Source organism: Pristiophorus japonicus, chromosome 17 (assembly GCF_044704955.1).
Source record: "Pristiophorus japonicus isolate sPriJap1 chromosome 17, sPriJap1.hap1, whole genome shotgun sequence".
In the NCBI taxonomy this organism is placed as follows: domain Eukaryota; kingdom Metazoa; phylum Chordata; class Chondrichthyes; family Pristiophoridae; genus Pristiophorus; species Pristiophorus japonicus.
The window spans coordinates 56,420,106-56,437,749 of record NC_091993.1 but is presented as its reverse complement, the minus strand read 5'-3'; the positions used below and the strand labels follow the sequence as shown (position 1 = coordinate 56,437,749).

Here is a 17,644-nt window from a genome sequence, read left to right as displayed (position 1 = left end):
CGAAGTCCCGCTGGGGAGCGGATTGTCGGCGTGCACTGTCCACAGATCGCCCTGGCGCCATCCAAGGCTGAGCGGGGCCCCGTAAGCAAGTATTAAAAAAATGCCCTTGAGGATCAGCAGAGCTGGGCGGTAGGTGAGGTCTGCAAGATAAAGGTAAGTGATTTGTTTTTTTACTAATTATTTTCAAAATCTGTTGGGGTGATTTAATGTAAAAGTGTCTTAGGAATGTTTTTTGGATTTTTTAAGTTAGGTTTTTTGAAAAATTTGTTTTATTCTTTTTTTGGTGTTAGGCCCAACCCACAGCCTGGGGGTAAATTTTTATAGATTTTTTAAAATTTTTCACCCATTTTCTTTAGGTACTGCCCAATCTCGCCTAAATTGCACTTTTCCGCCCATTGTGGGGTGCAAGGCCCATTTTTTTCGCTGGCCGGATTTAAAAAAATTTTTTCGGGAAATTTTCGCCAGCGATAATCTTCCCAGCCTCAGCAGTTTTTTGGGCGGCAATCGGACGCTGGGGGCCTTTGGGGAAATTCGAGCCTCATATGGGGATAGTGCAGGAAAGTGAACTTGAGGTAGAAGATCAGCTATGATATTGAATGGCGGAGCAGGCTCGAGGGGCCGAATGTCCATTCCTGGGTCACACTTTGTCGAGCCCTAATTTGTCTGTTGTTAGCCGGTGGGAAAGTTTCTTGCTGATCAGTGCAAGGACCCTGTCGGGACGGGGAGGTGTGTTCGGGAAGAGGGGTGGGCAGAGAGAGGGATAGGGGCGGGCAGAGAGGGGGACGGGAAAGGGGGATCGTGGTGAGCAGAGAGGGGGAGAGAGGAGGGCGGGGGAAGGGGGAGAGAGGAGGGCGGGGGGGGAAAGGGGGAAAGAGGGGTAGGTACAGAAGCGAGTAGAGAGGGGGAGAAGGGCAGGGAGGGTGAGAGGAATGGGGGAGGTGTGAGGAGGGAGGGGGGAGGTGAGGGAGAGGAATGAGAGAAGAGAGAGGAGCGGGGAGGGGCGGGGCAGGGCAGGGAGCTGCCGGGCTGAGCTGAGCTCAGTCGGTGAGCAGTGAGCAGCGGGGAAGGTGCTACAGGAAGCGGAGAGTCAGTGTATACAAACAGTGCCGCTGTAGCCCGGACACACTGTGCCGTGAGTCGCCCTTTGCCCCTGGATACACCGTGCCCTGAGGACCAAGAGCCCGCTGGCCATGTCTGGACTTTATGCAGCCACGGACAGGAACTTTGAGAACTTGACTTTGGATTCTGGTTATGGAGGAGCTGCCCACTCGTGCCGATCGTCCAGCCTGTCGCTGTGTCAGTCGGGGGGCACCTGGCGCTCGGCCCCGGGCAAGAGGGCTGAGGACGGCTGGGAGCCGCTGGACCCCGGGCTGGCCGGGGGCTCGGACAGCCTGGAGCCGCTGGACTACGGCCCCAAACTGCCGCACCTGGAGACTGTGCCGTGGACAGAGGGCGAGGTGCAGGAGGTGTTGAGGAGGTGCCAGGCTGGGGGAGCCAGCCAGCCCGCCCCCGGGGGCCTGGTCAAAGTGCTGGGCATGTACCTGAGCCGGGCGCTGGTCCGCTTGGCCAGAGAGGCGCAGAGGCTGAGCCTGCTGAGCGCCCAGTGCAGCAGGCACGAAGTGCAAAGCGCCGCCAAGCTGGTGCTGTCCTGGTCACTGTCCGAGACTTGCATGGCAGCCGCGGTCAAGGCTCTGTCCGTCTACAACATGAGCTCCGGGGACCAGCTCCACAGCAGCAAGAGCGCCCAGTGCAAGCTGGTGTTCTCTGTCGGCCGCTTCTTCCGCTGGATGGTGGACAGCCGACTGTCCAAGCGTATCCACCAACACGCTGCCATCTACCTAGCAGCCTGCCTGGAGCACATCTTGGAGCATGTGCAGCTCAGGCTGCTGGACAGTCTGCAGTCCCGAGGGAAGGAGCCCCCTGAGGGCATGGACAAGGCCCTCGAACAAATGGTCAGCACCGACGCAGATCTCTGGGGTCTGTTCCAGCCTCATGAGCATCTCGTCTGCGGGAAAAACGCTTACGGTAAGCTGGGTGTGAAAGAAAGAAATACCTTCCATTTCCACAGCGCCTTTCAGCAACTCAAACGTCCCAAAGCGTTAAACGAAGTACTTTTTGAAGTGTAGTCACTGTTGTAATGTAGGAAATGTGGCAGCCAATTTATGCACAGCAAGCTTCCACAAACAGCAATGTGATAATGACCAGGTTATCTCTTTCTGGTGGTGTTGGTTGAGGGATAATAATTGACCAGGACACTGGAGAACTCTGCTGTACTCCCTCAGTATTACACTGCAGTGTCGACCTAGATTATGGGCTCAAATCTCTGGAGCAGGACTTGAACGACACGCTTCTGACCCAGAAGCAAGAGTGCTACCCACTGAGCCAAAGCTAACACCATAAAACTTTTGGGGATATCTTGTGGTCTGTCTCTTTTTACAAATCTTTTGGATTCAGCTTAATTTGTACGTCTTCAAAACTCAGCAGGAATCTTTAGCAATGTTAGTTTAATGAAGATGTTTATCCAGCCTTATTATCCAAGGAGGTTAGAAATAACACTGTTTTCTTTTATTCGTTCACGGGATGTGGACATCGCTAGAAAGGCCAAAATTTATTGCCCATCCCTAATAGCCCCTTGAGAAGGTGGTGGTGAGCCACCGCCTTGAACCGCTGCAGTCTGTGTGGTGAAGGTGCTCCCACAGTGCTGTTAGAGAGGGATTTCCAGGGTTTTGACCCAGCGACGATGAAGGAACGGCCGATATATTCCCAAGTCAGGATGGTGTGTAACTTGGAGGTGGTGGTGTTCCCATGCGCCTGCTGCCTTTGTTCTTCTAGGTTGTAGAGGTCGCGGGTTTGGGAGGTGCTGTTGAAGAAGCCTTGGCGAGTTGCTGCAGGGCATCTTGTAGATGGTACACACTGCAGTCACGGTGCGCCGGTGGTGGAGGGAGTGAATGGTGAAGGTGGTGGATGGAGTGCCAGTTAAACGGCTGCTTTGTCCTGGATGGTGTTGAGCTTTGTGAGTGCTGTTGGAGTTGCACTCATCATCATGATAGGCAGTTCCTCGGAATCGAGGAGGACTTGCTTCCACTCCCCAAGTGAGCTCTTTGATGGCTCAACAGTCCGATACGAGAGCCACAGACCCTGTTACAGGTGGGACAGACATTCATCGGGGAAGAGGTCAGTGGGGCTGGTTTGCCGCGCGCTCCTTCCGCTGCCTGCGCTTGGCCTCTTCATGCTCTTTGCGTTGGGACTCGAAGAGCTCGACGCCCTCCCGGATGGACTTTCTCCACCTGCGGCCAGGGTCTCCCAGGTGTCAGTGGTGATGTCGCACTTTACCAGGGAGGCTTTGAGGGTGTTCTTATAACGTTTCCGCTGTCCTCCTTTGGCTCGCTTACTATGAAGGAGCTCCGCATAAAGCATTTGCTTAGAGAGTCTCGTATCTGGCATTCGTACTATGTGGCCTGCCCAGCGAAGCTGATCGAGTGTGGTCAGTGCTTCAATGCTGGGGATGTTAGCCTGGTCGAGGACACTGATGTTGGTACGCCTATCCTCCCAGGGGATTTGCAGGATCTTGTGGAGACATCGTTGCTGATATATCTCCAGCGACTTGAGGTGCCTTCTATACATCGTCCATGCCTCAGACCCATACTCAGACCAAAGGGCGGGTATTACTACAGCCCTGTAGACCATGAGTTTGGTGATAGATTTGAGGGCCTGGTCTTCAAACACTCTTTTCCGCAGGCGGCCGAAGTCAGTGCTAGCGCACTGGAGGCGATGCTGAATCTCCGCATCAATGTCTGCCTTTGTTGATAAGAGGCTCCCGAGATATGGGAAATGGGAGATGTTGCAGGAAAAATGCAGGGAGCTGCGCCAGCCCTTATAATTGGCCTTTTTCGATCTTACTGTCAACCGTGAGGGTCTATGGAGCGTCCTCCTCCATTTCGGATGCCCCCAAAAGTTTGTCAACATCCTTCACCTGCTTCACGATGACATGCAGGCACTCATTCTGGTAATTCCATCACACTCCTAACTTGTGCCTTGTAGATGGTGGAAAGGCTTTGGGGAGTCAGCAGGTGAGACACTCGCCGCAGATTACCCAGCCTCTGACCTGCTCTTGTAGCCACAGGATTTATGTGGTTGGTCCAATTACATTTGCTGGTCTAGCCTTACCTGGAGTTCTGGGTATGATATTACGAGAAAGACATCAGGTGGTGGAGAGGGTGCACCCTCGGGCGACTGAACCTCTGGCTAGGATTAGTGACCCTCTTTCAGGAGAGGTGGTAGAAGCTGGGAATATTTGTATGGAAAGAGACAGTTCAGAGCTGATCTTGCAGTAGGATTCAGGGTCCGAGAGTATAAATGGCATTGACTGTAAATTTCCTCGGACCTGCTTCTGCTCTGCCGGCATTTAGGTGTGTAAAGTGGGGTTTGCACTGCACATCTGGATTGAATTCCAGACCCAGTGGAGGTTGGATAGCTTCCACATTTATTTCAGATTTTATTTTGGATTTCCAGCCTCCACAGTATTTTGCTTTCGGATATTTTCTAAATCACTGGACTTGTCTGTGCCTGTTTAACCTAACTCAACAGCACATTTCTGTACCTCTGGTTTTCCTACTTTAATTACTGACACTCCTTATAGGAGAGTCTTGTTAACTTGTTTGGGGGAAGGGAGTCTTACAGTTAAGGAAATACTTCAAATGAAACTAAATTCAGTTCTATGCAGTTCCTTAGTTTGTTTTGTAATATTGATCATTTCACACACAGGGTGGGGGTGAGGGAGAAGTATTTTTTGAAGAATGCTTTAACTCTCCCTTCACTTCCTTTCCCTGTCTGGTGATGCACCTCACTGGGGCGTACAGTGGGCCCACTCGCCTTCCAGCCCCAGCTCCAGCCACTGATTCCTGTGCTAAGGGAGAGCATCTGGCCTGCACTCAGCATCTGACATCAGCAATTGAGGGAAACCCAAACATTTCTGTGTTTGGTGAATTGCACTTGTTAAGTATATTTTGCAGGTTCTTGTACTCCTAATGAAACATCAACTAGATGTCAGCTGTGGCTCAATGGTTAGCAACCTCTCCTCTGAGTCAGAAGGCTGTGGATTCAAGTCCCACTCCAGAGCCTTGAGCACATTAGCTGGGTAGACACATCAGTGCAGTGCTGAGGGAGTGCTACACTGTTGGAGGTCCCGTCTTTGAGATGAGACTTTAAACCGAGGCTGCGTCTGCGTTCACAGGTGGTTGTAAAAGATCCCACGGCACTATTTCGAAGAAGAGCAGGGGAGTTCTCCCTGGTATCCTGGACAATATTTATCCCTGAATCATCATCACTGAAACAGATTATCTGGTCATTTATCTAATTGCTGGTTGTGAGAGCTTGCTGTGCACTATATAATTGCAAGTCTGTCTTTTTCTCTTAATACAATCAATTTTTGACCGAATTGATGTTGGGACCTTCACATTCTTGGCACGTCTTGAAGCTCTTCCCATCCAATGAGCTACTTTTGAAGTGTCCTCACTGTTCTAATGCTGGAAATACCCAGCAAGCGCAGTAGCCAGTTTGCACACCACAAGGTCGCACAAACAGCAATTCAACAGTTAATTTGTATCGGTGGTGCTGGTTGATGGATAAATATTGGCCAGGACATATTTCTTCGGCTAGTTTCTCACTGAAGCTTTAACGAGATTATAATTAGAGAAAAGCTATTTTATCTTGTTAAATAAATGTATATATTAATTTATAGATTCCAATGACAATTACTTATTTGGAAGAAAATGAAATAATATTTCTCATACTGAAGTTGCAATATAGCTTGTAAATTTAATTAATAATTAAAGCAGTAAATGATGGAAATACCCTGGGAAAACAGTTCTGATGAAAGGTCACCGTCCCGAAACGTTAACTCTGTTTCTCTCTCCACAGATGCTGCCTGACCCGCTGAGTATTTCCAGCATTTTCTGTTTTTATTTCAGATTTCCAGCATCTGCAGTATTTTGTGTCATAAATTTAATTATTTCATTGTCCTTTTCATTCTACTCCATAGCCAAAGCAAGGCAGTGAGATTAGTTTAAGGTTATTCCAGAAGGGAGCCAGCATAGATATGATGGGCTGGACGGCCTCCACTTGTGCTGTAAACTATGGTTCTTGCGTGCAACAGCACCTGAACACAGCCTCAGTTCCAACATCTCGCCCTGAAATACAGAACCTCCGACAGTGCAGCACTCCCTCTGTACTACACTGAAGTGTCAGCCTGAATTTTGTGTTCATTATGTTCATTCTGTGGTGAGGACTTGGAGTGAGTGCAGCTTCAATAACCGAATATTCAGTTTGTGGTACAAGGTATATTTTGAAACTGCAAGAGCAGTGTTGAATGTAGCTGAGCTAGCGAGCTTTATGCAAGCTACTTCCAGACTGAAGATATGTACATGGCAGTAACTAACTGCAAATGAGGGGGCATAGATCCGTGATTAAATGTAAGAGATTTGGAACCGAGGTCAGGAGCAACTTCTTTGCACTGAGTTCTGAGGCTGTGGAAATAACTTCTAGGGCTTGTGGTTGAGGCAGAAGCTATCCACATTCAAGGGTCAATTGGATAGGCTGAAGGTAAAGGGGATGAACAGAAATGAGACCAAGGTGGGTAAATGTGATTAGGACTATTTGTTTGGGGGAAGGGTAAACATCAACACGGACTGGATGGGCCGAATGGTCTGCTTCTGTGGTGCAACCTTTACATATTTTTGTATAAAATAAGAATTAGGAACAGGAGTAGGCCATCTAGCCCCTCGAGCCTGTTCCGCCATTCAACAAGATAAAACCATTTGCTTCTAAGTGGAGTAATTGTTACATTACAGATACCCCTGCCCCTTGTGGGTTAAGACTAACTTGGCCAACCTCTTCCCTCACTCGGCTTTCCGTAGTGTTGCCGCTTTCATTGTCCCTGCGGGAATGCCGCAAATATTATGGGAAATGCAAAACCTTTCCGCGATTGGACTATTCTAGCAGACAGCAAAGATCTGAGAAATACTGTACTAATATTGAATTGGATGTATTTTCCACAAACCGTCTCTATGATTGTCCCCCTTTTGCCCCCTTGTACTGTTTACCCTGCTCCAGGTTAGTTATAGTATCCAATTCATGTTAAAGAGGCCTGTTCAATAGGAGCAGGAGTCGACCATTCCGCCCCTCCAGCCTGTTCCGTCATTCAATCCGATCTGTACTTCAACTCCATTTACCCACCTTTGCTCATATCCCTTGATACCCTTACCCAACAAAAATCTGTCAATCTCAGTTTTGAAAATGTCAATTGTCCCAGCAGTCACCACATTTTGGGGAGAGAGTTCCAGATTCCCATTACACTTTGTGTGAAGAAATGCTTCCTGATTTCACTCCTGAATGGCTGAGCTCTAATTTTGAGGTTATATGCCTTTGTTCTGAATTCCACAGTTTCTCTCTCTCTACTCTATTGAATCCATTTATCATTTTAAACCTCGATCAGATCAACAACAACAACTTGCCTTTATATAGCACCTTTATCAAAGTAACAATGCCCAAAGCAATGTAACCCCAAAGGTGTGCGGCCGTCCCACACAGGCTGCTCACGAGCTGCTGCTAATTTAAAGGGAGAAAAATGAGAGTCACATTGGTGCCAAACAACGTTCCCATTAGGCTGAGCATCGCCACACAATATTTCACACCGAGCCATATAAGCAGATATTAATAGCACCCATCAACCTTCTAAGAGGAGCACAAACCGAGTCTATGCAACCTGTCCGTATAATTGAACTCATTAAATCCTGATTTAATTCTGGCATCTGCTCCTCGGCATTTATATCGTTGTGGAGGTGCGGCGTTTGAGGAGAGAGGTAACTTATTTTGAAAAGCTGTGACTGAAAGGAGGGTGGAGGCAGGGTGTGTAAGTTCTCAGTTGTGATTAATCATGTTGTTTTGATTAGTGAGATTAAAGGCCTGAAGTCTATAAAAAAAACTTGTTTGGCAAACTTTTTATCATTGTGTCTAAATAGCGTGGGAACGCACTAGCCGAGTGTGGCATTATTGTGGTAAATGCACTAGGCTCTTCCCCCTGCCTGCAATGACAAAGATTTTGCCCAACATTTCTTTTAACGACAGTGCACCTTTTTAAGAAAATATTTCTCGGGCGAAACATTCCTGACTCGCATGTGAAATGGCTGTCAGGGTTGAAGGGTATCCTTTGAACAATTGAGGCTAATGGTGGAATAATTCAGCTCCTTGCTCCGATCTGACCTGTAATGTGCCTTGTAATCCCAAAATTACTGTCCCCCATTGATCAGCTAAACTCTGACCGATCGCAGGCAAATTAAAATGTTCACACCCAAGGTTTCAACATAGCTGCAGAGATCAAAGAATTACAATGAGTTGCTAGCAGAACAAAACACTGCTAAACCACAAGAAGGCATACGGAATGCTTGCCTTTATTGGCCAAGGCATAGAATACAAGAGCAGGGAGTTTATGCTTAAATTGTATAATACTCTGGTTAGGCCACAGCTGGAATACTGCGTGCAGTTCTGGTCACTGTATTAGGAAGGACGTGATTGCGTGAGAGTGGGTGCAGAGGAGATTTACAAGGATGCTACCTAGAATGGAGAATCTTAGCTATGAGGACATATTGGATAGGTTGGGTTTGTTCTCATTGGAACAGAGGCGGTTGAGAGGGGACCTCAGTGAGGTGTACAAAATATTGAGGGGCCTGGACATAGTGGATAGTAAGGGCCTATTTCCATTGGTGGAGGGGTCTATTATGAGGGGCCATAATTTTAAGGTGGTTGGTGGAAGGTTCAGAGGGGATTTGAGGGGAGGTTTCTTCATGCAGAGGGTTGTGGGGATCTGGACCTCACTTCCTGGAAGGGTGGTGGATGCAGAAACCCTCACTACATTTGAAAGATGATTGGATGAGCACTTAAAATGCAATACCTGAAGGATTACGGACCAAGAGCTGGTAATTTGGATTAGACTGGATAACCTCTTGTTGGACGGCGCAGATATAATGGTAAGTACTGCAGGAAATGTAATACAGCCAAGGTGATCTCCTGGACTAGTTTCGGTTGCCTGGATGGGTCGGAAAGAAATTTTCCCAGGTTTTTTTTCCCCAATTGGCCTGGGTTTTTATCTGGTTTTTGCCTCTCCCAGGAGATCACATGGCTCCGGTTGGGGTGGAGTGTAGAATGTTTCAGTATAAGGGGTGTCGCAGTTGTGTGAGGTGGACTGGTTGGGCTGGGTGCTCTTTGCCTTTCCGTCATTGTTCATTGTTCATAGGCTGCTGACCGAAGGCAGTGCAGCTCTTTGTCGGCCGGCGCGGACACGATGGGCCGAAGTGGCTTCCTTTTGCGCTGTAAATTTCTAAACTTCAACTACTGGTGGGTGCTGTACATGACAGTGTGACTGACACCAGGTCCAACTGTACAGAGCACAGTGTGACTGACACTGGGCCTGACTGTACACACATAGTGTGGCTGACACCAGGCCTGACTGTACACACACTGACTGACACCAGGCCTGACTGTACACACAGTATGACTGTCACCGGGCCTGACACTGGGCCTGACTGTACATACAGTGTGACTGACAGCAGGCCCAATTGTGCACAGTGTGACTGACACCAGGCCTGACTGTACACACACACTGTGACTGACACCAGGTCTGACTGTACATATGGTGTGACTGACACCAGGCCTAACTGTACACACACAGCGTGACTGACACCAGGCCCAATTGTACATACAGTGTGACTGGCACCGGGTCTGACTGTACATAGTGTGACTGACACCGGGTATGACTGTGCACACACAGTGTGACTGACACCGGGCCTGACTGTACATACAGTGTGACTGATACCAGGCCTGACTGTACATACAGTGTGACTGACACCGGGTCTGACTGTACACACACAGTGAGACTGATACCGGGCCTGACTGTACATACAGTGTGACTGACACCAGGTCTGACTGTACACACACAATGAGACTGACACCGGGTCTGACTGTACACGCACAGTGGGACTGACACCGGGTCTGACTGTACACACAGTGTGACTGACACCGAGTCTGACTGTACACAGTGAGACTGGCACCGGGTCTGACTGTACACACGGTGTGACTGACACCGGGTCTGACTGTACATAGTGTGACTGACATTGGGTCTGACTGTACATACAGCGTGACTGACACTGGGCCCGACTGTGTACACACAGTGTGCCTGACACCTGTCTCAGACCTTGGGATAAGAGCTGGATTGGGCCTGGTTGTGATGGTGTCTGTGGAAGAGTAGCCAATGGTATGATATCGAGATGCCAGAAGTCTGTTGGCATCAGCAGAATATTTCCTCATCCGTATGATAGCGTAAGCATTTGTCTTTATGGCAGTTTACTGGCAAAGACTGTACTTTCAGTTAGAAACATCTTATCCTGGAGTATAATACTATTTAAAGCCCAGAGGTAGTGCTAGTATCTGTTCTGAGCAGCCTAGACTTGCAGCCACTTGCTTTACAAGTGATTCTTCAACTTCAAATAGTTTCGCAGTTCTTTGGCAAGAGATAAAAGCAGCTCCTTGTACGGCTGAGGAACCAGGACTGATTCCGATAGCTTCGGCCTGTATATCGCTGACCCTTGTTGCTCTTCCAGGACAACCCTGAATTCAATGTCCTCCCCGGGAGTGAGGCCTGTGAGCTCTGTCCCATCTATTGCCGGAGTTGCAGTCCAGGAGCTGCAGTCACTCAGTAATGTGGCTTCCCAGTGATTGGCAGAGGCGGTGCAGTTAATGCTCCATAGAGGCGGAATGGGAGAGTACCGGGCAGTGTTGTGGGGTCCCTGCACCTTTTATTGAATATGTGGAGGACCATGGCGAGGCCTCGGGTAGTCATTGGCTCGCGCACACAGCCAGAGGCCCCTCCACTTTCCAATAACTGATCGCCGTATGCTAGGCCTCGCCAGACCATTGGGGCCTCACACAAAGTGTTAAAGGTTTATGAGCACAGGGCAGGTCAATGTGATTGGGTAAATGTGCTTCAAATGTTTTTGATAGGGTAGTTAGAGAGAAACTATTCCCTCTGGTCAGAGAGTCCAGAACAAGGAGGCATAACCTTAGAATTAGAGCCAGGCTGTTCAGGAAGTATTTCTTCACACAAAGGAAGGTGTAAATCTGGAACCCTCTCCCCCAAAAAGCCGTGGTTGCTGGGGGTCAATTGAAAATTTCAAGACTGAGTGATAGATTTTTGTTGGGTGAGGATATCAATAGATATTAAGGCAGGTAAATGGAATTGATGCACAGGTTAGCCGTGATTTGATTGAATGGCAGAACAGGCTCGAGGGGCTGAATGGCCAACTCCTGTCCCTATGTTAGTAGCATAGTTGGTCGTGTGCAAGGGCAAACACCCACATGGGCTGGTCGGGCCAAATGGAGTGGTTTTGTGTAGCTTGTGTGTGTAGTGACGCCAACCGTTGGTTACCCTGACGACACCGCAGCAGCTATGACACACAACACAGAGGGGATGTGAAACGACGGGGGTGGGTCAGCACCAGCCTTGGACCAGGCCGTTTCCAGTGAAGGAGAGCTATGTTTATACTTGCTTGCTATGGTGATGTAATGCACCTGTACGTTCCACAGTGTGCACACCAAGCACAAACATTGAGGGTGTCTGGCTATCTACACTTTACATCAGGACAGAGTCTTCACCACAGAGAGGTGAGAATGTGAGACAGATACTGCCACCTCATATTCCCACCTCAGCTGACTGAGCAACAGAGTCACACTTTACAGTTACTTAAAGCAGTTAATTGTGGGAACTGGGGACGAGTGTTGTGTCTGCGTGACTCACCCGGTGTTTCTAGCACTTTCTTCTGTTAGAAAAGAAGTCATGAGAGACCTAGTCACTTGCTGTCCATGACACGCTGGGAAAATAGCAGGGAGTTTGGTGTGTAAATTGTCCAACAACTTGTGGCGAGGAAGAGCTGCCCTGTGAGTTGCGAATCGCCACAAATTGCTGGACAATTTGTGCTGCTCTGCTTAGCCTCCCATAAATGGCAGGTCGCCCTCAACCTGCCCGCGAGTTTCATGAAGTTGCTGCATTTACACATTCAATGACCATTAAACTTGCCGAAGAAAGTTAGGGCTGGTACTTAACGATGTAAGGACCATTTTAATAAAGAGATTTATGTTCCTGCAATGCCATTTAACCTCTCCGACCCAGAAAGGGAACAATTTAAACTGTGGTGCCTCATTCCTATTTGTAGTAAACAATTTTATATTTGAAATATTTTTTTTACTTTTCCTTTCAGTCTCTCTTTTAATCCAATCTTTCTTTCCCTCTCTGAATCTGCTTTCTGTGTATAATTTGACTCATAATTCATCCTATTTCCTTCCCTGTTGTTCCTCTGTTCCTTTCTCCACTTGCAGCAGTTTCTGGGAAATTGGAACATCTGATTGTTTTGACAGCTCGCAGTACGGCTCACCAACTTCTGTAACTTTTCTCTGTTAGAGAGAGAGAGAGAGAGAGAGAGAGACACACACACACAGACTTTCTGTCAGTGATGCCATGTTTCTCTCTGTAGCCATGAGCAGGTTATGCAGCAGCGCGATTCGGCTAATTTTCCACGGAGGAGATTTTGTCAGTGTGACAGTTTCCAGGTATCTGTGAATCAGCCCTGTGCTGGGGAGCTGAGCGACTATGTCTGTCCTAGATGTATCAGCATCTTCCCACTACACTGCATGGGTGAGTAGCACTGCAGGATGTAGATTACACCACCACTGTCATTATGTAATGTGTGCACACATTAGGTCCGTGCAGCAGAGCTGGTCTCCAGTCGTCTTGGTTAATCCTTGCCGCTGGACCAAGACCTAGCTCTGTCAAGCCCGTGTGGTGGCTGGTGTGCAACGGCCACCCCACGTTAAAAAAAATCTACGCACAGGCATCTTCCACCCTTCGGGATGTAGCTCTGGACCTGGAATATTGGGTCCTCCATTGAAACATGTGTGAACTCATCCCTTTTTGGCGTGGAAGCAAGTCATCCTCGATACGAGGGACCGTCTTAAAAAAAAAAGATATGTTGCAGCTTGCAGATAGTGTGAGTGCAACAGCATGTTTTATAACATCACAAGGAAACACACGTACAAATGTACACAAGTCTTCAAGCTGCAACGTATAAGACTGTGCTGACTGACAGTGGTCTGCGGGTATTTATAACAGGGGTGTAATCTACATCCTGTAGTGCTGATAACCCACGCATTGTAAACTCACAGATTGGACTGGCCAGTGTCTGTGGACACTGTAAACTCACAAGATAGATGAATTGGTGGCACAAATAGAAATAAATGCATATGATCGGATTGCCATTACAGAGTTTCAAGGTGACCAAGGCTGGGAACTGAATATTCAGGGGTATTTGACATTTTGGAAGGGTAGACAGAAAGGAAAAGGAGGTGGGGTAACTCTGTTAAGAAAGGATGAGATCAGTGCAGTAGTGAAAAATGATTCTGGCTCTGAAGATCAAGATGTAGAATCAGTGTGAGTGGAGATAAGAAATATCAAGGGAAAGAAGTCACTGGTGGGCGTAGTCTGTAGGCCCCCTAACATTAGCTACACCATAGGACAGAGTTTAAATCAAGAAATAAGGGAGCCTTATAAGAGAGGTACTATTAAAAATTGTGGGCAACTTTAATCTTCTTATAGATTGGACAAATCAAATTGGCAAAGGTAGCCTTGAGGAGGAGTTCATAGAGTGTATTCGGGATAGTTTATTAGAACAATATGTTGTGGAACCAACCAGGGAACAGGCTATTTTAGATCTGGTAATCCGCCTCTGATTCAGAAGTTTGTTGGGTCAAGTCCCACTTCAGAAACTTGAGCCCATAATCTAGACCGACACTTCAGTGCTGTGCTGAAGGAGTGCTGCACTGTCAGAGGTGCTGTCTTTCAGATGAGAAGTTAAACCGAGGCTCCGTCTGCTCTCTCGGGTGGAGTTGAAAGATCCCAGGACACTATTCTGAAGAGCAGGAGATCTCACTATAAAGATTTGCTATGTGTGGGATTGCACTGTGCACAACTTCTGTTGGGGTAGGAGGGGCAGAGTTTCTGGGGATTGTATAATCTTTTGGATTTTGCCCTTCCATCACTGAATGTGTTTGCTCAGTTCACCATTAATCGAAGGCTGTTTGTATGTCTTGCGTTCTCAGGTGTGCCGTGCCTTCCGACCTACCTTAGCCTGTACACTGAGCGCCATCAAAGTGTGGGCTCAATCCACCGGCAGCTGTACAATCAGTCAGACCTGAGGAACCTGGAGCAGGCCATGCTGACAACCAGTGTGGGCACCATCGCTGAGCTCAGTAAGTAACACACAACCCTTGCCCTTCTCATAGGTGTAGGTGTGTGTGTGCGTGTGCGGGTGTAGGTGTGTGTGCGCGCGCGGGTGTAGGTGTGTGTGCGTGTGCGGGTGTAGGTGTGTGTGTGTGCATGCAGGTGTAGGTATGTGTGCGCGCACGCGGGTGTAGGTGTGTGTGCGTGCGCGCGGGTGTAGGTGCGTGCGCGGGTGTAGATGTGTGTGCGCGTGCGCGCGGATGTAGGTGGGCTGGTATTTTGTATATATTGGGGCATATGTTTACATATTTGGGTATATGTGCACGGTGTAGTATATACATGCTCTGGGTTATATGTATACGCACTGGGGTGTATATATATGATTGCTGCTTGGTATGAGGGCATATAGAAACGAAGAAAGACTTAAAAAATTGGGGCTGTTTTAATTAGAACAGAGGAGGTGACAGGATGATTTTATGGAGATGTTGGACAGTGTATGGACAGAGTAGATAATAACAAACTGTTCCCAGTGATTAAGGGGTCTAGAACAAAGGGGCATAGCTATCTGATTAAGTGTGAGAGATTTAGGACAGAGAGCAGGGAAATGTTACACACAAAGGTTTGTGAGGCTGTGGAATGCTGCCTGGAGCTCGAGATTGAAGCAGAATAGGTTATAGATAGATAGTTGAAGGAAAGGGGGATAAAGGGATGTGGGTACAGGGCAGGCAGGTTAGGATACAGCTCGTGCGGGGGATAAAAACCACCATGGAGAGATTGGGCCAGACAGCCTGTTTCTGTGCGATAATTTTTAGATAATTCCTCGCATATTTACTCATGATAAAATACGAGAATACAAGGCCAATTTTTGTTCAGTTTATTTGTTGGTTACTTTCCTTTTGAACAGTGAGCCTAGTTATCGAGCCTGTCCCAGAGCTGTCTGTAAGTCCCTGGGCGACACCATTGATTCTAAGAGCATGGCCTCAACCCCGCTCCCCATAACCCTTGACTATCTTATCATTCAAAAATCTGTCTATCCCCCCCCTTAAATATATTCAATGACCCAGCCCCCACTGCTCCCTGGGGCAGAGAATTCCAAAGATTCACAACCTTCGGAAAATAAATTCCTCCTCATTTCCGTTTAAAATGGACGACCCCTTATTCTGAAACTATGCCCCCTAGTTCTAGATTCCCCCATGAGGGGAAACATCCTCTCTGCATCTACCCTGTCAAGCCCCCTCAGAATCTTGCACATTTCAATAAGATCACCTCTCATTCTTCTAAACTCCAATGAGTAGAGGCCCAACCTGCTCAACCTTTCTTCAGAGTCAACCCCTTCATCTCCGGAATCAACCTAGTGAACCTTCTCTGAACTGCCTCCGATGCAATTATATCCCTCCTTAAATATGGAGACCAAAACTGTATGCAGTACTCCAGGCGTGGCCTCACCAATACCCTGTACAGTTGTAGCAGGACTTCTCTGCTTTTATACTCTATCCCCCTTGCAATAAATGTCAACATTCCATTTGCCTTCCTGATTACTTGTTGTACCGGCATACTAACTTTTTGTGTTTCATGTACGAAGACCTCTAGGTCCCTCTGTACCACAGCATTTTGTAATATCTCCCCATTTAAACAATAATTAGCTTTTTTATTTTTCCTACCAAAGTAGATAACCTCACATTTTCCCAGTCTGATGCTTCAGACTGGCCTGCATCCTGATGCAGTTTTTATTCATTTATTCTCGGGATGTCGTTGGCAAGGGCGGCATTTATTGCCCATACCCAACTGCCCTTAAGAAGGTGGTGGTGAGCCACCTTCTTGAACCGCTGCAGTCCATGTGGTGAAGGTGCTCCCACAGTGCTGTTAGGGAGGGAGTTCCAGGATTCTGACCCAGCGACGTTGAAGGAACAGCGATATATTCCCAAATCAGGATGGTGTATGACTTGGAGGGGAACTTGAAGGTGGTGAATTTCCCATGCACTTGCTGCCTGTGTCCTTCTAGGTGGTAGAGGTCACGGGTTTGGGAGATGCTGCCGAAGAAGCCTTGGCCAGTTGCCGCAGTGCATCGTGTAGATGGTACACACTGCAGTCACAGTGCGCCGGTGGTGGAGGGAGTGAATGTTGAAGGTGGTGGATGGGGGACCAATCAAACAGGTTGCTTTGTCCCGAATGGTGTCGAACTTCTTTAGTGTTGTTGGAGCTGCACACATCCAGGCAAGTGGGGAGTGTTCCATCACACTCCTGACTTGTGCCTTGTAGATGGTGGAAAGGCTTTGGGGAGTCAGGAGGTGAGATACTCGCCGCAGAATACCCAGCCTCTAACCTGCTCTTGTAGCCACAGTATTTATGTGGCTGGTCCAGTTAAGTTTCTGGTCAATGGTGACCCCCAGGATGCTGATGGTGGGGGATTCGGTGATGTCAATGCCATTGAATGTCCGGGGGAATTGATTGTAACTGTCCTGCATCTACTCCACAGGTGACCTGGTGTCTCGTGCGATGTATTACTTCCAGAAATTTGGTGAAAAGTACCATGGGAAGGGACCTCAGCTGCACTTCAGAAAGGGTCCATACTCCTGGGAGCCAGAGGCTCTGCATGGGCTCTATTACTACATGCACTGTCCACACCTGGAGTGGGACAATCCCAACCATGAGCCCCCGACAGTGAAACTGGGCTATGAGAGGTGAGACAACTGGAAATGGGACTGTCCAAACATGACCAATCTGATTTGTTCTGCAATTTGCTGAGCTGAGTCACACAGTGGAAACACCAAATATTCCACAGGGCTTTCGGGTGTTTAAACACTTTCAGTTTCACACACGTTGGGGGATCTTGGACTACGTCAAGAAACAAGAGCTTGTAAAACCTGCTGCTTCCTCATCCCAGAGTCCTGAGAGCAGCCAAGCGGCGATCCAGCCTCTTCAACCATGATACAAACCAACTTTGGCCCAGCCTCAGTGTCTGCTGTAAGCCCCAGTCCCATTCACAGGCCGCAGGCGGAGATCCAGACCCAACCCCATTCACAGGCCGCAGGCTGAGATCCAGACCCCAGCCCCATTCACAGGCCGCAGGCTGAGATCCAGACCCCAGCCCCATTCACAGGCCGCAGGCTGAGATCCAGACCCCAGCCCCATTCACAGGCCGCAGGCTGAGATCCAGACCCCAGTCCCATTCACAGGCCGCAGGCTGAGATCCAGACCCCAGCCCCATTCACAGGCCGCAGGCTGAGATTCAGACCCCAGCCCCATTCACAGACCGCAGGCTGAGATCCAGACCCCAGCCCCATTCACAGGCCGCAGGCTGAGATCCAGACCCCAGTCCCATTC

At 48.4% G+C, this 17,644-nt stretch overlaps 1 protein-coding gene across 1 annotated transcript in view; it reads left to right on the top strand.

The window, feature by feature from the left end:
- The first annotated feature begins 1,047 nt into the window (after positions 1-1,047).
- LOC139227747 (ankyrin repeat and BTB/POZ domain-containing protein 2-like) overlaps positions 1,048-17,644 on the top strand; it is a 47,695-nt gene continuing 31,098 nt past the window's right edge. Inside the window, exons 1-3 of the mRNA XM_070858742.1 lie at positions 1,048-2,025; positions 14,200-14,349; positions 16,797-17,001. Coding sequence (XP_070714843.1) covers positions 1,191-2,025; positions 14,200-14,349; positions 16,797-17,001 — 1,190 coding nt within the window. The 5' untranslated portion in view covers positions 1,048-1,190. The remainder of the gene's footprint in view (positions 2,026-14,199; positions 14,350-16,796; positions 17,002-17,644) is intronic.